Source organism: Suricata suricatta, chromosome 3, assembly GCF_006229205.1.
Source record: "Suricata suricatta isolate VVHF042 chromosome 3, meerkat_22Aug2017_6uvM2_HiC, whole genome shotgun sequence".
Classification (NCBI taxonomy): Eukaryota; Metazoa; Chordata; class Mammalia; order Carnivora; family Herpestidae; genus Suricata; species Suricata suricatta.
This window is the reverse complement of record NC_043702.1, coordinates 119,501,221-119,522,192: the sequence shown is the minus strand read 5'-3', so window position 1 is coordinate 119,522,192 and position 20,972 is coordinate 119,501,221. Positions and strand designations below refer to the sequence as shown.

At 40.6% G+C, this 20,972-nt stretch overlaps 1 protein-coding gene across 1 annotated transcript in view; it reads left to right on the top strand.

Annotated features, from left to right (window-relative positions):
- Positions 1 to 16,190, top strand: part of F5 (coagulation factor V) — a 70,872-nt gene extending 54,682 nt beyond the window's left edge. Inside the window, exons 19-27 of the mRNA XM_029933349.1 lie at positions 841 to 1,020; positions 3,413 to 3,529; positions 4,404 to 4,475; positions 5,696 to 5,796; positions 6,226 to 6,381; positions 8,559 to 8,703; positions 11,136 to 11,287; positions 14,255 to 14,437; positions 15,766 to 16,190. Of these exons, the coding sequence (XP_029789209.1) occupies positions 841 to 1,020; positions 3,413 to 3,529; positions 4,404 to 4,475; positions 5,696 to 5,796; positions 6,226 to 6,381; positions 8,559 to 8,703; positions 11,136 to 11,287; positions 14,255 to 14,437; positions 15,766 to 15,912 (1,253 nt within the window). The 3' untranslated portion in view covers positions 15,913 to 16,190. The remainder of the gene's footprint in view (positions 1 to 840; positions 1,021 to 3,412; positions 3,530 to 4,403; positions 4,476 to 5,695; positions 5,797 to 6,225; positions 6,382 to 8,558; positions 8,704 to 11,135; positions 11,288 to 14,254; positions 14,438 to 15,765) is intronic.
- Positions 16,191 to 20,972: the final 4,782 nt, after the last annotated feature.

The following is a 20,972-nucleotide window of genomic DNA, read 5'->3' as shown; positions in this document are numbered from 1 at the left end:
TAATCACTTGAGACACTTTTCACTCTTAAGAGATCTATTTCCTACACAGGTGAGGGAGTTAGGCCTGGTGTTAGGAGTCGGAAGATACATACTCTCATACCTGATATAACCTTAAAGGTGCCAAAATGACCTCAATGCCTTTTGCTCCCAAAATTCACTTGTTCAGTTCCTGAAATTCCATATAGTTCTTTTTACTTTAGAATAATACTACGAATTATTCACAATTTATTGTAATAACTTATTAAATAATATTTATATAACTTAATTTATAATTTAATATAATTTATTAGATAATATTTATTTATAATTATAAAAAATTGTCTCACTTCGATCTCAGCTAAATTTGTGAACCCCAGACATTTAAGCTGCAAAGGGGGCAGAGGAACTATAATACACATGACAGAATGGGCATGAACCCTCATGGTCTGCCTTCCTTGTTTTGCCTGGAACAGTCTCTGAATTTAGCTAGGCCTGGGGGTGATGTGCTGTGTGTCCCCTCAGTCTTTCTCCTCTAACCACTGGAGTCCACTTCTTGGCTCATATTAGTCTTTCAGTGTTTGTAGTGCAGGAAAATGTCAAGGAAGGATAAGTGAGTGAAGCACAGAGCAGAGGTGTGAGGTCCAGGGCGGAGAGTGATAAAGCACGTGGGGAGCTGCTGTGCGCTGGCGTGAGGAGGAGCTGGAGCGCCCGGCTTAGCCTCTCCCTGATAGCAGGGCACCCAGGGGGCCGCACAGCTGGAGTCATGGCAAGACGGGTGGCGAACAGGGCGCCTCATACTTCCTCCCCAGCCCTCTGCTTGTGTACACAGATTTCTAATCGATCGAAACTCTGTCCTTTCAGCCATTAATGGGATGATCTACAGCTTGCCTGGCCTCAGAATGTACAAGCAAGAGTGGGTGAGATTGCACCTGCTGAACATGGGCGGCTCCCGAGACATTCATGTGGTTCACTTTCACGGCCAGACCTTGCTGGAAAACGGCACTCAACAGCACCAGCTAGGGGTCTGGCCCCTTCTGCCTGGTAAAGATCTGCACGATGAAAAGGGGTCCCTGATGGCAAAAATGGCTAGAGAAGGCAGTCTTCGCAATGTAACTGTCCCTCATTCCGTCCTGTGCTTCCTAAGGGTCAGGCGTGGGCTCTGGCACAGATCCTGGGCACAGCCATTTCCGTCGAAGTGCAGACAGAGTCTGAAAAAGTCAGCCAGTGTAGGTAATGCATGCAGCTCCACACAGGCTCAACTTGGTTCTATGGAGATGCTACATCTGACCCAGTTTTTTTCCAAACCGCTCTGTGTCACATAGGCTGGGTCTCAAACAGATTACAAAATGAGTCCCACGGGGCTCAGGCTGCTTTAGCAGCTTTCTGTTGGGAAGAAGATTAAAAACTTACTAGGGTTTTGGAATTCTTGAATCCGTAAATTCAGTTCTGCGCACTCTGACCCTGAACCTTTGGGCATGTGACTACAGGAATCTTAATCTTAAACTGAGTCATGAGGCTGTTGGGGCAGTGGTGGGGGGGTAGTTTTAAGGATTATAAAAGCTAAAAAATAAGAGGGGTATTTAGAGCTTTTCATGTACAAAATAATGAAAAGGTTGAAACAAACAAACCATCACAAAGGATTTATGTACCAGTGAGCTGTTGTTTATAGGCATATCTGTGCACTGTAGGTGTATGAGTAGTCTGTGGGTGCTAGGTGCCGCTGATTCTCAAACTGTAACAAGCATAGTGAAATTCTAGGAAGCTGGTTAAAACATAAATGCTAAGGCAGAGATTTTGCTTTCAGAGACTGATCTTGAGCAAGGGCCCAGGACTCTGCATTTTTAACAAGCAGCCTTGCTTTCACAAATGCTCTCAGAAGCTAGTGAAGGCAGTCAGCCCCTCGCCAGAACTTTGGTTGGGAAGTTGCTATGTGGATCAGCCTCAGATAGGCGGAAAAGTACAGACAGGACTGGTTTGGTTACACAGCTCTGGTTTGAGCTGTCAGCACAGAGCCAGACATGGGGCTTGAACTCACGAACCACGAGATCATGACCTGAGCCAAAGTAGGACACTTAACCGACTGAGCCACCCAGATGCCCCTTTATAGCTCTATTAGTGAGCCACTGGCTTGAATAAACCAGCCAAGAACACTCTTTCTCCCCTCTGTCTCTCTCTCTCTCACAAAATAAATAAACATTTAAAAAACTTACCAAAAAAAAAAAAACTAATAGAGCTATAAAGACCCTCTTTATTAAAATCAGGGAGGGGCGCCTGGGTGGCTCAGTTGGTTAAGTGTCTGACTTCAGCTCAGGTCATGAGCTCACAGTTCATGGGTTTGAGCCCCTTGTCGGGCTCTGTGCTGCCAGCTCAGAGCCTGGAGCCTGTCTTCAGATTCTGTGTCTCCCTCTCTCTCTCTGACCCTCCCCTGTTCACTGTCTCTCTCTCTCTCTCTCAAAAATAAAATCAAACATTAAATAAATAAATAAAATCAGGGAGATAGGGGATTAGGTCAAGCTTACTTCTGACTTTTTACCAAATGTAAGTTACCAGATCTGTCATCCTTCCCTTCAGCCTCAGAAGCTGGAATTGGCTGGCCCATCCAAATCTTCAAATCTAAATATCTCCACTAGAGAGTGGAAGGCTGGAATATTTCTCCTGTGTTAGAGGAGAACCACCAGCTATTAAGTTTTACTCAGCATCTGTAAAATAGTCACGAATTACAGTCAGCAGAATTTAAGTGTAAACTGGCAATGGGAAGTATTAAAATAACAGAGTGGGTAATCAGAGGTTTCAGAATTGTCCTTCAGTGATTTTCTGAGTCAATTTATGTGCATCTCTATCCAACTATGTAAGCCTAATAGAAAGTTTGAAAACATGGGAGAAAGATGTTTTATTTTTAAAGTTCTTTTATAGTTTATTTATTTTTGAGACAGAGAGGGACAGAGTGTGAGTGGGGGAGGGGCAGAGATCAAGGGAGACACAGAATCTGAAACAGGCTCCAGGCTCTGAGCGGTCAGCACAGAACCTGATGCAGGGCTCGAACCCACAAGCTATGAGATCATGACCTGAGCCAAAGTTGGACACTTAACCAACTGAGCCACCCAGGTGCCCATAGTTTTATTTTTCTCATATAAAAAAGAAAAACTAACAAAATGAAGAGAAAGAAAGGAAACACATAACAATATTCTTGAGGCCTAATAATGAATCATTCAAGGCCACCTTAATACTTAGGACTGTGAAACTATGTTGTGTATGCCTGTTTTGTTTTGTTTTTATGCTTCTTCATCTCTAGTCCTGCCTAAAAAGAAATGGATAATTTTTAAGTTCTTTTCTAAAGAATTTCTAAAGAATCTAAAGAATTTTTGACAGCTGCTGACTAATTTTAACTATTAATCATTGGGTATGTCATGTTGTCGTTCGCTTTCTATTTTAGGTTCATTTAAAACCCTTGAAATGAAGGCATCAAAATCTGGTTGGTGGCTCCTCAACACGGGGGTTGGAGAAAACCAGAGAGCTGGGATGCAGACACAGTTTCTCATCATAGACTCAGGTACCCTCCAAGAGCCATGGGATGGTTCCAGCGGGATGGTCCCTGCTGGAATATTATCAACTTTTACATTTGAAATACTCATCTGGGACCTCTCTGAATGACAGAGGCATAATCTGCAGCAGTAACTGCTTTTATTCTGACCCATGGTCTGATTATCCTGCAAGCATCAGTCTTCTAGGAAACTTAAACCACATGTTTCAGCCCAAAGGCGTTCCTTTCAATTGAGGAACCAATATAAAGCATCTTCCTTCATGACATGTGGTTCATGGGAAAGTGAATGGAAGACTTTTTCCAGACTCCTAGAGTAGAGGAGGGAAAAGATACCAGGAATTAAACAATGACTAGGATAGTTTCTGAACTTGGCAGTTCAGTATTTGAGAAACAGTTTCCATATGGCCCTCCACGCACCAGCCAGCCAGCCAGCCAGCACTTTTTAAGTACCTGTTGAGTACCAAGCTCTGTGTCCACATCCAAAGATCTCAGTGGCTGGTATTTTCTTTTTTGATGGGAATGTGAATAGCTCTGTAACTCTTGGGTCAACTTTTGGGAACATAGTACTTCATGTTGTAAAATGGCTTTATTTTAAGATACAAGCAGATGGAAATCAGTTTAAAACTCACTACATTTCAGGACTTCAGTGGCTTTCCTCTGGGCTGTCACTATATGTTGAAACTACCAGTCTTGCTCGTACATTTACTTCTTATCAGACATATTTCCGTCAGTGCTGCACAATGTAGGGGAAACTATTGAATCACTGACCCGCCAAAGGTATAATCTCAGCCATGGGACTTTTACTTTGTTATATGTATTTTCCAAGCACGAACTATTCATTGCCCTGTGGGGTTGGGTTTTTTTGTTTGTTTGTTTTTTATAGAATGTAAGATGCCAATGGGACTAAGCAGTGGTATCGTAGCTGATTCGCAGATCAAGGCTTCTGGGCATTGGGGTAAGTCATATAGCATCATAGCCTTTGGAAGGCACCTCCTATAACTACGCTGTATACAGCCTGAGAAACCATCTGTGACAGTCCTGCCTGTTGAAGGTATGGATTATTGCTCATCTCCAGGCTCTTCTCTACCCCAGGAGACCAGCCTCATCTTGAGGTGCTCATCTGGTAGGAAGAAGGAACAAAAACACCCTTTGGCACTCCTTTATCACTGCCTCCCTCCCTGGTGTATAATTATGTTTCTAAAGAATCTCTACCAGGGAAGACCATGAACTGGGGGGCTTCAGAATCTCTCCACAGTCAGTCCAGCCTCTCAGCAGGGATTGGGCAAGGAGTGGATCCCTTACTCTCTCTCTCTTTCTTTCTTTCATTTTTTTTTTGAGACAAAGGGGGGTGAGAGAGAGAGAGAGAGAGAGAGAGAGAGAGAGAATCTTAAGTAGGTTCCATACCCAGCACGGAGCCCAATTCCCATGAACCGTGAAATCATGACCTGAACAGAAATCAAGAGTCAGAACTTAACCAACTGAGCCACCCAGGCATCCCCTTTCTTCTTCCTTCCTTCCTTCCTTCCTTCCTTCCTTCATTCCTTCATTCCTTCCTTCCTTCCTTTTTTTTCTTTCTTTCTTTCTATGCCTTACTCTATGACCACGTGCCCATTCATCCCCATTACACATTCGATCACAAACGAGATATTCCAGCCAGATTCCCAAGGTCTATTGGCCACATGCCACACTGCCCATTAATAGGGGCCTTTGCTGTGCTAACTGTTCATCTATTCAGAAACTTTGCTGATCACCTACTCTGTGTCAGGATATCCTTCTAAATTACCTCACTCTGCCTCAAAGCCCTTCCCAAGATGAAGAGGTCAGTTGCAAGGGATCATGCGGTTCCCATAATCCCTCCCATGTCCTCCCCTTGGGCTAGCCACACCCAGTAGCAACCATATCAACGTAGCTGAGAAAAGATAAATAAAACCTGTGTGCAAAGAAGGGGGTGGGTGGTGTTTGACAGCGACCAAGCACAGACCTGAAGCCAAGATTTCATCATCATGAACTGACTTAGTAACTGAGGTCTGTGACAACTGCCTGGTCCTAACTTCATTAGAGGCTCCTGTAGAGATCTGGCTTTTTGCTGGGGCTAAGCTTGCTTGGGAAATGTCTAGTTGTATGTTTTAGGGTTTTTTTAAGTTCAGAATAAAGTTTTTTCTTTTTTGAATTTAGGTTATTGGGAGCCCAAATTAGCAAGATTAAACAATGGTGGATCATATAATGCTTGGGTCACTGAAAAACTTTCAGAAGATCACCCTAAACCTTGGATCCAGGTATATCTGATTAACCTGAGAGTATTTACTGTGCAATAATAATAAAATGACAGTGATTTTGTAATTTCTCTTGGTTGTTCTTGCAGTGTTGTAGGCACCATTCTAAGTGCTTTACATATTCTAAATGAACCCTATAAAGTTGGTTCTAGTATTGTCCTAGATATCCTTTTTACAGATGAAAAAACGAAGGCACAGAGGGACTAATTAACTTCCAAAAATCATACCCAGCTAGTAAGTGGTCGAACTTGGATTCGAGTCCAAGTACTCTGTGCTCGAATATGGATTGTCTCTAGCTAGTTTGTTAGTTTGTGAAGACGTAGGTGCTGGCTTTTTAGATTGAAAGAAAGCTGGTTACATAACGTATTAAGGGAGACGGTGTGCGAGTGGCCGGCCAGGACAGATCTGCTTAATGGCTTTGCTGTATTGCAGGTGGACATGCAGAGGGAAGTCGTGTTCACAGGGATCCAGACCCAAGGTGCCAAACACTATCTGAAGTCCTACTACACCACAGAGTTCTATGTGGCCTACAGCTCTGACCAGACCAACTGGCAGATCTTCAAGGGGAACAGCACAAGGAACGTGATGGTCTGTGAACACTCTCTAGGTCTCAAGACTCACCCTAGGGTTACTAGGTTACTATGCCTACCACTGTGTCGTTTTTAAAAAAATACCCTTTGTGGGTGGTAGAACTACTGTTTATTTATTCTTGAGGGGGGAAGAGAGAGAGAGACAGAGCATGAGTGGAGGAGGAGCAGAGAGAGGCACACAGAACCTGAGGCTGTGAGATCCTGACCTGAGCCAAAGTCGGACACTTAACCAACTGAGCCACCCAGGCGCCCCTAGTCTTGTGTCTGTCTTAAGGAGCTTCTGCTCCTTAAGCTTGGAGCTTGGCCTGCAAGTTTTGATTATACTAACTTTTACATTTTATTTTGTTTTTTGTTTCAGTGTATTTGAAGGAAATAGCAGCTCTGAGGCAATGTGCTTTTTAGACTTTTTTTTTTTTTCCTACTGCCCTGCCGGAGGAGTGACAGTTCCCTGCTGGGTCTTTCAGAGGCTCAGCGGGGATTATTCCCAGTAACACTTGTATCCCTGCCCTAACTCTTCTCTTCCTCCCTAGCCCCCTTGCTAAAGAAAGCTATCAGAATGTTAGGCGTCAGTTTGCCATTATTCTGACAACTTGGACCTTGTTTCACTTTTCCTGTAAATCATTTACTATTTTACTAGTTACCATATTATTATTAGCTATCCCTAATAACAAATTATTTGCACTATACCTTAGAACAGATCATGAAAATCTCAAGTTATTGTCCCTACTGGTCAGTCTTAGAAAAAGAACACAGGTTACAAGTAGAGTTCATAGCTGAAAGACTTTTGCACTTCTATTCATGAGGAAAGTTGGTGTATAGTTTTTTTTTTTTATTGTTGTTGTTGTTTTGTACTTTTTGTTCTGGTTTGGTATCAGAGCAATAATGGCTTCATAAAATAATTTGGGAAGCATGCCCTCCTGTTTTCTGGGAGAGATTTTCTAGCATTGATGTTGCTAATTCTTTAAATATTTGTAGTACTCAACTGTGAAACTACATGGGCCAAGAGATTTCTTTTTGAAGGAAATTTTAAGTTACAAATCCAATTTCTTTAGTAGTTATAGTCTGTTCAAATTATCTATTTCAATGGATGAGTTGGATGAGTTAGATAGTGTTTTTCAAGAACCTGATCCATTTCCTCTAGGTTGCTAAATTTGTGTGTGTAGAGCTGTTTGTAGTATACTCTCATTATCCTTTTGATGTGTACAGGGACTATAGTGATATTGCCTATTGAATTTGATGTTGGTAATTTGCACCTCTTTTTGCTTTGTCAGTCTTGCTAGATGTTTGCCTTTTTTTTTTTTTTATCTTTTCAAAGAACTAGTTCTGTTTCCTTGTGTTAATCTACTGTTTTTCTGTTTTCAGTCTTGCAGCTCTTATCTCCTGTGGTAGCTGGCTCTTTCCTCGTTGGCTCTTTCCAACTTTCCAAGTCCAGGTTCTCCACTGAAGGGGAGTTCCTCTCTGCTGTTGGGGGGGATGGGATAGTCTCCACTGATGCTACAGTGGTGGGAGTCTTACTAGGAGCTGGTGGGGATGAAAGTCCTGGATTCCTCCTTGGCCTTCTCTGACACAATCTCAGTGAGGGTGCTGGAGTGCCTCATTACAATCTCGTGAGCATGGAAGTCTAGGCTCCCCACTTGGCCTTTGATGCTGTGAGTGGAGGAGGAGCCATGGTGTTTTCTATAATGTTTAGCAGGATGTATTATCAATTATTGTCTGAAAGTTTTCTATCTTGCTGAGCTGCCCATTCCTGGACCTGTGGCTAGAGAAAGCAGGTTTTCATTAGGCTTTCTCTGTTTCTTTTTGGCTGTACCCATCCTGTTTCTTGGTAGCTGGCGTCTTTGTTTCCCAGTCTGGGGTATGTGAGGCAACAATAAAACCCAGGGAGCCTACCACCATGTTGTTCTTGAGTCCCAAGAACCCTAGCCAGTCTACTCCCTTCTCTCCACCTTTCCGAGGCTCCTTGTGTTTTAGCAGTACTCAGCAGAAGGGACAAGGCAAAATATGTCTACCTTGTCTTCCTGAAGTGATCTCCAATTATTTTTTTAAAACCAAGGGACTTAATTCAGGTCACATGAAAACTTAATATGACAATAGTAAAGTCATCCAGAATTTTATTATAAGATCACCTTATAGAGAATTATCACATAACTAAGCCTTCCTCTTTTTTTCCTCTAGTATTTTGATGGCAATTCGGATGCCTCTACAATAAAAGAGAATCAGTTTGACCCACCTATTGTGGCTAGATATATTAGGATCTCTCCAACCAGATCCTACCATAGACCTGCCCTTCGCTTGGAGCTACAAGGCTGTGAGGTTAACGGTAAGGAGCTAAGATGCGTTGTTGTCTAACTGCCACCCAGAGAAATCAAGTAGATAAAGAAGAATGGCTAGAACTTTTAGTTCTCTTAAGTCACTTGGGTGCCTAGAAAAACCTCGGTAGAACCGGTTCTACTCAGGTGAACTCTTGTTGTGATCTAGACCAGAACTGGTTCTACCAGCCACAGGCAGGCACCATCTCTGAACAGTGCCAGGATGGTATGGGCACCGCCCTGACCCTGCGAGGAAGGGCCCTAGCTTAGAAAAACTGCATCAGCCCATTTCGATAAGAACTAAGAATCAGTCTAGGCCTGACTCTTCCATGGTCCTCCAGGTCACCCAGATTTTAATGTAACAGAAGAGTCTAGCAACACCACTTACATATATTCGATTTTCAGTGAATGTTTTCAATGAATCTAAACTCCTTGTCAACTTCCTGAAACTTTGATTGAACTCTTCATTCCATTTGGCGCCTTATGTAGGTACTCAAGCTCTTTCCCTGTAGGATGCTATTTTTCAGGGGATGTGATGTGACCTGTGGTATAAATAAATCCAGGTAATCATAAATGGCCATAATAAAATTCTACTATATAAAACAAAAATGCTTAAGAGTCTTATCACCTATTCTTCTTTGCTGACTCTTAAAGTAGAGCTCTCCGAATTCTTTCACTTCAGAGTGCATATAGAAAATAATAACTGTCCAGCAATCTGGGGTAAAAGAAGGCAGCAATCCGACCTATGGCCTGGCTCATCTTCGGCTCCATCTTAAGCTGCCCAAGGGCTCTCGGGGGAGGGAGGTCGAAACTTGCCATTTCTCCACCTGTTGGCAAGCTATAGTACCTTCTCGGTTTCTCACGGCTCACAGTGGACAAAGTAGCTGAAACCTGGGATCTGTTTCTTATCAAAGCAGATAATGCTATCCATTATACTATCGATACCATGAGGGATATGGATGTGGGCATTTTGTCGAAGCCCAGTTAGCAGTGGTATGTAACATCTCCCACATAAAATGCTAATTCTGTATAGGCAGGAGCAATCCTTGATACAGCTCCCTAAATCACTGTTTTTTCTTTCTCTGTGATACATGAGGTAAATGGTAGTATGTTCAGTTTATAGTCGAGCAACTCTAGAATGTGACATTCGACTCTGTTTACCTATTCAAAACATCTATTTTCTATTCAAGAAGCATTACTTTTTAAAAATCTCTTCACTTTTGGGGCACATGGGTGGCTAAATCAGTTGGGCACCGATTTAGGCTCAGGTCATGATCTTGTGGTTAGTGGGTTCTAGCCCCATTTCAGGCTCTGTGCTGACAGCTCAGAGCCTGGAGCCTGCTTTAGATTCTGTGTCTCCCTCCCTCTCTCTAACCCTCCCCCACTCATGCTCTATCTCTCTGTCTCTCAAAAATAAATAAATATTTTTGAAAAGTTTTAATCTCTTCACTTTCTTGGGGTGCCTGGGTGGCTCAGTTGGTTAAGTGTCAGACTTCAGCTCAGGTCATGAACTCAACAGTTTGTGAGTTCAAGCAATGCACAAACAGAGGCAGGCTCTGTGCTCACAGCTCAGAGCCTGGAGCCTGCTTTGGATTCTGTGTCTCCCTCTCTGTCCCTCCCTCGCTCACACTCTGTCTTTCTCTCTCTCTCTCAAAAATAAATAAAATTTTTTAAAAAATTAAAAAAGAAAAGTTTTCACTTTCTTGATATAATCATTATTAGAGTAGATTTTCATTTTCTTTTAACTTTTTTCTTCATGGAGATATAAATCACTTCAAGAAAATGTCAGTATTGTTTACCAACAAGAACAAAGTGTCATACATGATGATGATGGGTGGTTGGCTAGCCTCACTCACTAGTTATATTTCTTACATTCACAGCCCAGCCTCAAAGCCTGACATTCAAGTTCACATCTTGGCAAAATTCTAAATGGTGCATAACATGAATCACCCTCAAAAGACTAAAAATAAAATACTGGATGTGACTACCACTGATCTTTTTCTTTGTAGCTTTTTTTTTTTTTTAGAAAGAGAAATAGAGGATATTCTTATATACAGTGATAGTTTAGGAGTATTTTCTACCTAAAAGAAAAGACCAAAGTTTCCATGACTCTCTTAAGGAGGCAAATGAGTTTAAATATTTAGAACACAGTATTTGGTATCAGACTTCCTGGGCTCCAGTTTAGTTTCTGATTCTTCTAGTAGTCTTCCTTCAGGCAAGTTATTCTTGCTCTGCTTTTGTTTTCTCATTTGTAAAATAGAGGTAGTTAGGAGCAACAGATAATACATGGAGGGCCTAAAAATGGGATTTGGCACATGGGCAATAAGTGTTCATTGTTGGTGATGGTTGTTTTGTTGTTACTTAGTAATACTCTCTCCTCTGCAGTGCAAAACACCATGCAGTGAATACTGGCGGTGCATAATTAATGCTTTTCTCTTGACAGGATGTTCCACACCGCTGGGTATGGAAAGTGGAAAGATAGAAAACAAGCAAATCACAGCTTCTTCGTTTAAAAAATCTTGGTGGGGAGATTACTGGGAACCCTCCCGTGCCCGTCTCAATGCCCAGGGCCGTGTGAATGCCTGGCAAGCCAAGGTAAAATATGCCTATGAAAGGAGTTCTCTCAGCCTTCCAGGAGAAAACAGGCCTCACTACAGGGAACATGGTCATCTTGCAAAGCAGGAATCTTACCTCCTGTTTCTGCAGATTATGATCTTAGGTCTGAGAACCTAGGATGTCTCTTGACTTGATAGCTTTAGCTCTGACTTTGGCTCAGAGAGAAGTTATCATCTCCTTGGTTTTTGGTCTAGTCTTGATTTAGACCAGGGACGGGCAAATTTTTTCTGCAAAGGGCCAGATAATAAATATTTTAGACTTTGTGAGCCATATATTCTTAGTCATAACTACTCAACTCTGCCACTGTAGCAAGAAAGCAGCTATAAACAACAAATAAGTGAACATGGCTATGTTCCAATAAAACTTTATTTACAAAAACAGGCAGGGGACCAAATATGGCCCTTGGGCTATAGTTTGCCAGTTCTGAATTAAGACAACTTGAATAAGTCATAAATGATTTAGATTTTCAACACTTTCTCTTTTTTTTCACAATTTAGCAATATTTTTCATTTTCTTAATAGTGCTATTTAAATGTTTTATGTTCCCATTTTTTAGAACTTTGTGACATTCCTTTAGACAAGGCATGATAAAATGCTGCAAAACCAGGGTTATAAATCAGTGGCCTAAGTTTAATAAGCATCTTCCAGAGAGTAATACTGCTCCTCATATTAGCCCATTGAGTACTTCCTATGTATCTGTTAATATCAACTCATTTTTATTGCACTCTTCAACTGGCTTGAAAAATTATGGTGGCATCAGAAATCAGAATAATTCTATCAGTCAACTTAACCCTTCCTGATTTTCTATCCTCCGATGTCCCTCCCTTAAGACACCCACATTCTAGTTCCCGGGACTCCATAGAATTCCAGGCCCTAGCCCTAAGTTAGGCTGTCAGAAATGGAAGGGGAGCTATGGTGGAGTAGAGCAAATAGCAGAGCTTGGACCCCATTCAGATAGTCTTGGGAACTGACATCTGTATCTTGGGACTCATTTCTAGTCCATATCAGACTCACAGAATATAAGAACAGTGAGGGGGTTACAAAGCATATGCTCCTGACTTTGACTTTTAAGTTTAAACACAAAGAAGATTGCATCATTTTAGCTTAATCTGGTGGCAGAATCAGGAAGCCCATTCTCCTGATAAACAGGTCAGTGGTCCTTGCAACCATTGGAAGCCACTCAAACACCTCAGTATGCAATTTCACAGAGGGGGAAACTGAACCTGAAGAAGTTAAAATTAAAAAAGTAATAAGGTATTGCATTATACTGATATAATTATATAAATAAAATTAAAAAATGAAACACTAAGTTAAGTAGAGACAATGTCATCCAATTTTTCCCAGATAACTCTTTATATCTGTTCATAGTATAACTGTGTCACCCTACCGTGTATTTTACAACTTTTTGACATATTTTGCTCTGTATATGATTTGCTCTTAGTCTTTGTAATATAATCATGGCTTCGAAGATGAAATGCTGATTTTAATTTTTAATGCTGTCATTTTAAAATCTGGAATTCTAGGTTCAAACTATTTCACTTAATCTTCTATTAGGATCAAATGTCTTTAAAGGGTCTCTTTAGAGAGACTAAAAATCTAAGCCAGACCTATGCAAGTACACAGGTGGACTGAGGCGTTTCTACCTATTTCATACCTATAAAAATTTTCATGCCTTCAAAACCCCTCTAGCTATCTATATTCTGTATCACAGGTACAACTTCAGTTGGATACTATACAGTTTAAAGGTACACAAAGAAACCACCAAATTCCCTTGGGGCACCTGGGTGGCTCAGTCGGTTAAATGTCCACTTTTGCCTCAGGTCATGATCTCCGGGTTCTGGAGTTCCAGCCCAGCATAGGGCTCTGTGCTGACAGCTCAGAGCCTAGAGCCTGCTTCAGCCTCCCTCTCTCTTCCCCTCCCTTGCTCACACTCTCTCTCTCTCTCTCTCAAAAATACAATAAAAATTAAACATTAAGAAAATTTTTTTAAAAACCCACCAAATTCCTTAGAGTGTTGCAATATTAACAACAAATTAACACAATAATTTTAATTCAATTAATTTACTTTAAAAATTCATATAGTATAAGAATATGTACATATATCTATGTATAAATATATACACATACACACATGTACACATAAGTGATGTTAAAGAAATACATCAAATTTCACTATTTCACATAGAACTGAATGAGACTATGGGGCATGATATATCTCCCAAAGGTAAAAATTTCTCTTGGATTACTCCAGTACTCAGTCCTTCTCATCCTCTTTCTCCAAGTATGTGTCAGCGAACATGTGATTAGGCATGTTGTTTGGCCAAAAGATAGGACAGCTACCATGACATAGCCAGTCCTGGGTATGGCTTTCTCAAGTCTCTCAAATATTACATTTATTTGAAATATCAGAAGAGAAGAAATTGCACTCCTCCTCGTTGATATAAGCAATGGAAAGAAAAGTGGGGCTTTTCTAAAATAAGTTAAATTGAGATTCTTTCCCTGATAACCCATCAGCAATAGCCTCATGGCATTGACACAAATTTGTTTCAGAGAATAAACTTACAGATAACTTAGCAATATGCTATTCTTTCTCAAGTAGGATTCACTTACGTATTCATTCACCAGTATTTGTTGAACACCAACCGTGTGCCATGCATTGTGGTGAGTACCTGGAAACAAAATAATACATGTCCCAGCCCTCAAAAATAAGGGATACAAACAACTAAACCAGTATCAAACAATGACTGAGATACTCCAGTAAAAGTTTATTTACGTCTGTGACAACAAACAAGAAGGCCTAGGGAAATCCTCTAGGAGACAGAGGATCTTAAGGGATGAGACAGAGAGGAAATCCTCTTGAGCTCTGTACATTCCTGAGTATCTTGGTCTAAAAAAATCAAAGGTTTTAACATCTGCCTCATTCATGTGTCCTTGTTCATTGTCGTAGGCAAACAATAACAAGCAGTGGTTACAAATTGACCTGCTCAAAATCAAGAAAATAACTGCGATTGTAACCCAGGGCTGCAAGTCTCTGTCCTCGGAAATGTTCGTGAAGAGCTACACCATCCACTACAGTGACCAGGGAGTGGATTGGAAACCTTACAGGCAGAAATCCTCCATGGCGGACAAGGTACAGGCTGGTGTCCTGGCAAAAACAAAGCGATTCGAAAGCTGCTCTGATGAGAAAAGTGCCTTACATTTGCAAATAGCCTTTGGCATTTGACAAACAGGCACAGAGAGGCACCTCCTCTCTTAGAATTCTGTGCAGAGAGAGAGATCCGCGCCTCCCCCTCTTTTTATGAGTACATTAATCCCATCGTGAAGGCCCCACCCTCACGATTTACTCCCCTAATTACCTCCCAAAGGCCCCGCCTCCTAAAACTATCCCATTGCGGGTTAGGGTGTCGATGTATGAATCTGGCGGGATGCAAACATGCAATCCGTAAGAGGGATCTAGAGACCCCCACCGTGAAATAACATCATGGTGGCTTTCTCTTGGGTATACTTGTTCTTGACTCATCAGGTAGCCATGCCCCAAAGCTTTCTGTACCACATTATTACGCAGGAGGCAATTGTTAGCCTCACTGACGGGCAAACTGATTTCCTGCAAGATGAACTACACCATTATACTCCTTAATTGCCCGTCATGTTGTGTTAAAATGCTGCCGGGGCAAAACGAAGGAGATGAGCCTAATCTGCCAGGAATGGAAATCAGGCCGGGGCCAGGCGGGTGGGCAGCGCAGGAAAAGGGGATGACCTTTCCCAGACGCTCCTCTGGGGCTCAGCACTCAGCAAATGAATTTGAACCTTTCTCTCTTTTTAAACTCCTGGGTTGTGTCTGGTCGGTCGGTTGGTTGGTTGGTTGTCATTTGTTTCTGTCTTGGTAAGCATCATCGTCATACACAAATAGTGATTGAGCTTCCGGTGTATGTAAATCTTGGGGAACCTGCTGGGAATGCAAAAAGGAAAAAAAGGAACACAGTTCCTTTGAGGATATAAGGGATTAGCCAAAAAGAATAAGTAAAACCACATCGTTGCATTTTACTTTAAATGTTGGTGACCACTACTATCTGGCCCTTGTCATATGTTTACATACTTTAAAAAAAGTCTTTATTTATAACACCTTCTGTGAGGCAAATTTTTATTATCCCCATTTTGCCAGTGAGGAAATGGAGAATCAGAGAACTTAAGTAACCTGACCAAAGTCACACAGCTATAAAGGGATCATGCCAGGTGTCATATTTCTTTATTTTTCCAGCTCGGATCACTGGTGAGGTAGAATCCCTAAAGAGGTCTGTTAGGCACGCAATTTCATAATTGACTGAAGATCATCTCTGATCATGTTATCTGTGTTCTTTGATGCCCTCAGCTTGAACTAAAATTGTTTTTTTTAATTATCTGTAAGATTTTTATATAGATTCTATCATCATCAAAGATCTTCTTGTATTTTGCTTTCAGATTTTTGAAGGAAATAATAATATCAAAGGACATGTGAAGAATTTTTTCAACCCACCAATTATTTCCAGGTTTATCCGCATCATTCCTAAAACATGGAACCAAAGTATTGCACTTCGCTTGGAACTCTTTGGCTGTGATATGTACTAGAATTGAATATTCAAAAAACTTAGGAAGGACTCTTAAAGATATCAAGCCATTTAAAGTGGGCAATGTATTTTATAGCTATTTTAAATATTAATAACTTTCATTGTTTCCCTTTTTTCTATTAGAGAGTACAATCGTATATATGAAACTTCCATCATGTAACTCCTTGCTACGTACGATTCAGTGAGACGATGGCTGTTATTTATTCAGATATATGGGAAAATGTCAAGAAGCAACAAGCTTATCTTTCACAATGATTAAAAATGCTATATCAAGTAATATTTATGTGTTAGCATGCTTCATTATAGTTCTGCTAAAACCTATACACACTAGGGGCGCCTGGGTGGCTCAGTCATTTAAGCGTCCAACTCTTGATTTTGGCTCAGGTCATAATCTTGCAGTTTGTGGGCTTGAGCCCAACGTCTGGCTCTGTGCTGACAGCTTGGAGACCTCTTGGGGTTTTCTCTCTCCCTCTCTTCTGCCCCTTTCCGCTAGCATACGCTCGCTCTATCTCTAAAAAAAATAAACACTTTTTTTTAAAAAAAGCCTATACACACTGGGGCACCTGGGTGACTCAGTTGGTTAAGCATCTGACTTTGGCTCAGGTCATGATCTCAAGGTCTGGGAGTTCAAGCACCGTATCCGGCTCTGTGCTGACAGCTCAGAGCCTGGAGCCTGCTTCGGATTCTGTGTCTCCCTCTCTCTCTGCCCCTCCCTTGCTCGTGCTCTGTCTCTCCCTCTCTCAAAATAATGAACATTAAAAACTTTTTAAGAAAACCTATACACACTAATAAAAGAGATATTACTTTTTTAAGCCATTTATAGACCTGGATAGCTTTCATGCCTACCTAAAAATATAAAAAAAATAAAAAGAACTATGATTTAAAAGTAAAGGAAACATAAAAATTTTAAATGTTCCTTTTTCTTGACATGAAAAGAAAAATATCTTACCATGAAATAATGAGTCCTTAAAATAGCCCGTCTTACCTATGTGACAGTGATTTTTCTGAACCTCTATGAGATAAAAGTAAGGAGATTTTCAGTAGTCCCAACTTGTGAATGTGTCCTGGTCTCCATTGGAACTAATTACACCTATTGATGTCCAGAGTTAGGGATCTTTAGACACAGAACACAACCCAAATAACCACGGGAGAAATGAACGTGCGCCCTTGGCTTCATTCTAGCTGACACTACAATGGTATACTGTTTCAAAACGTAGGTTCACCTAAGGGAGAGCTAAAACCTGTAAAACAGCATTGGAACCATTGGCCCAAATGCAGCTGTTCCTGCTAACGCTGGCGAGAGCAGCGCCCTTCTCTTTCAGTGCCCTTCCCTCCAGGGCCCCAACCTCCCCCTCTCCCTTCCCCCAACAACTTCCCCTTTCTGCGGTCCTTTCCCTGGGAACTTGGCATCCACTGATCCGATAGACACTGAGAGTGGGGAGCTCTCTGGTCCACTTTCGGTCACGTGGGCTACGCAGTCCCTGGTAAGACCGTCTTTCTGTGGAACAAACTGTCCCAAATCTTAACGCTTAAAGCAACACGTTGATTCTCTCTCATGATTCTATGAGTTCACTGGGCTCGGCTGGCTGGTTTGCTGACTACATTTGGGGGTCTCCAGTGAGGTTATAGTCAGACATGGCTGTAGCCAGAGTCATCAGAAGGCTCAACAGGACATTGAAACGGCTGGTCCTCTATCACTCCCATGGGGTTTCAGGTCATTTCCTCATAACGCGGCATCCAAGTGGTCCATCTATTCTCTGTTTCCAGCAGGTGGTTCAGGGTCCTCAAAGCAAGTGTTCATGGCTTAGGAAGCAGAAGCTGCCAGTCTGCTTAAAGGCCAGGCCCAGACCTGGCATGGCCTCACTCTGCAGTGTCCTATTAGTTAACACAAGTCACAGGTGCATCCCAAGGAGTAGAATTCATTGGGAACATCTTTGTTACTACTGTCTCTCTATCAGAGTTACCTACTGCATCCATGGGTGGGCTGAGTCCTGTGAATGCATAGGGGACCTTCAAACATCCACAAAATAATGGCTTTCTTTCTTCCCCCCACCTTTTTTGAAATATTTTTGACACATAAAACTGTAATATGTTTAAGTGCACAACTTGATGATTTGACATATGTAAGTAAATGTTGTGAAAGGATCCCCATTGTCAAGTTAATTAACTCATCATCTCCTCACAGTTACTGGTTTGGTTTGTTTTTGTTTTGTTTTGGTCAGAATGCTTAAGATCAACTATCTTAGCAAACTTCAAATATAAAATACAGTATTATCAACTATAGTCTCCATGCTATGTATTAAATCCTCAGACGGGGAACCTGGGTGGCTCAGTCAGTTGAGTGTCCGACTTTGGCTCAGGTCATGATCTCGCTGTTGGTGCGTTTGAGCCTCCAGTTGGGCTCTGTGTTGACAGTTCAGAGCTTGGAGACTGCTTCAGATTCTGTGTCTCCCTCTCTCTCAGCCCCTCCCCCACTCGCACTCTGTCTCTCTCTCAAAAATAAATAAACATAAAAAAATGTTAATAAATAAGTCCTCAGAACTTATTTAGCCTATAATTGAAAGTTTATACCCTTTTTGCCAGCTTCTCCCCCATTTCTTCTACTTGCTAGCCCCTGGCGCCACCATTCTACTCTGCTTCTATGACTTCAATGTTTTTTTTTTTCATTCTGCTTGTAGTGATACTACACAGTGTTGGTCTTTCTTTGTCTAGCTTATTTCACTTAGCCTAAGGACCACCAGCTTCATCCATGTTGTCACAAATGGCAAGACTTCCTTCTTTTCTTAAGACTTAATAATATTCTATTGTATATATACCACATTTTTTAAATCCATTCATCTATCAGTATACAGTTAAGTCATTTCCATAGCTTGACTATCATGAATAATGCTGCAATGCACATGGGGATATAGATGTCTCTTCAAGCTGATGATTTGGTTTCCTTTGTATATATATCTACAAATGGGATTGCTAAATAATATGATACAGTAGTTTTATTTTTAATTTCTTGAGGAAGTGCCATACTGTTGCCCATAGAGGCTGTGCCAGTTCACATTCCCATCAAAGTGTGCTTCTTCACCATGATTTGTGGTCTTTTGTCATTTTGATAAGAGCCTTTCTAACCAAGTATGAGGTGATATCTCATTATGGTTTTGATTTGCATTTCCTTGATGTGATGTTGAGCATCTTTTCATATATCTGTTGGCCATTTATGTGTCTTCTTTGAAAAACGTATATTCCCTTTGCCCATTTTTTATTTGGGTTATTTGAGTTTTCTGCTCTTGAGTTGTATGAATTCCTTATGCATTTTTGATATTAATCCCTTACCAGATACGTGGTTTGCAAATATTTTCTTTCATTCAGTAAGTTCTTTTCATTTTGTTGATAGTTTTCCTTTTCTGTACAGAAGACTTTTAGTTGGATGTAGTTTCACTTGTTTACTTTATGCTTTTGGCTTCATATCCAAAAAATCATTGCCAAGACCAATGTCAAAGACCTTATCTTCAATGTTCTAGGAGTTTTAGGAGATCAGGCCTTATATTTGGGTCTTTAACCTATTTTGAGTTGATACTTCTATATGGTGTAAGCTAATGGTCCAACTTCATTCATTTGCATGTAGATCCTGAATTATACCAACACACTTATCAAAGAGACTATCCTACTCCTATTATGTATTTTTGGCATCTTTGTCAAAAATTAATTGACCATATGTGCATGATTTTATTTCTGGCTCTCAATTCTGTTCATCGATATGTCTGTTTTTATGCCAATATCCTACTCTTTTGACTACTATAGCTTCGTAGTGAGTTTGAAATCAGTAAGTGTGATGCCTCTGCTTTGCTTTTCTTTCCCAAGATTGCTTTGGATATTTGGAATCTTTTGTGGTTTTATATGAATTTTAGGATTTTTCCCTATTTTTTTGTGGAGTATGTCATTAGAACTTTGATAGGGATTGCACTGAATCAGTGGATCACTTTGGGTTGTATGGACATTTTAACAATACAAATTCTTATAATCCATGAAAGGTTAAGTAAACTTAACCACGTTGGTTAAACTCATTCCTAAGTATTTTATTCTTTCAATCCTATTGTAAATTGGATTTTTCCCCTTAATTTCTCTTTCCAATAGTTTGTTGTTAGTATATAGAAATGCAACTGATTTTTGCATATGAATTTTGTATCCTGAAACTTTGATGAATTTATTAGCTCTAACTATAACTTATAAAATACATAACACCATAGTATTAGTGTTTTGTGTAGTCTTTAGTGTTTTCTAAATATAACATCATGTCATCAGCAAATAGAGACAATTTAACTTCCTCCTTTCTGACCCTTTTATTTCTTTTTCTTGCTTAATTGCCCTGGCCAGGACTACTGGTACTATTTTAAATAAAAAAGGCTAGTGTGGGCATGCTTGTCTTGCTCCTGACCTTAAAGGAAACACTTTCAGCTTGTCACCATTGAATATGATGCTAGCTGTAGGTTTGCCATATATGGATGGTCTTTGTATGTTGAAGTACATTTCTTCTATACCTACTTGAGAGTTTGTATCATGAAAGGGTGTTGAATTTTGTTAAATGTTTTACTGCATCTATTTAAGTGATGTTGTAATATGGGTTTTTCATTTTATTAAAGTAGTGTACCACATTTATTGAATGCATACATTGAACTATCCTTGCATCCCAAGAAAATCCCACTTGATCATGGTGTATGATCCTTATACCATATTATCAAATTCAGTTTGCTAATGTTTTGTTGAGGATTTTTGCATCTGTATTAATCAGGGGTATTGGATTATAATTTTCTTTTTTTGCATGTCTTTGTCTGGCTTCAGTATGAGGGCAATGCTGGGCTCAAAAAATGAGTGTGAGAGACTATCATCCTTTTTGTTTGTAAGAGTTTAAGGATTGGTGTTAATTCTTCCTTAAATATTTGGTCCATGAAGCCATCTCATCCTGGGTTTCCCTTTGTTGGGTGGCTTTTGATCACTGCTTCAATCTCCTCACTCATTGTTGTTCTGTTCAAATTTTCTAATTCTTCATGATTCAGTCTTGGTAGGTTA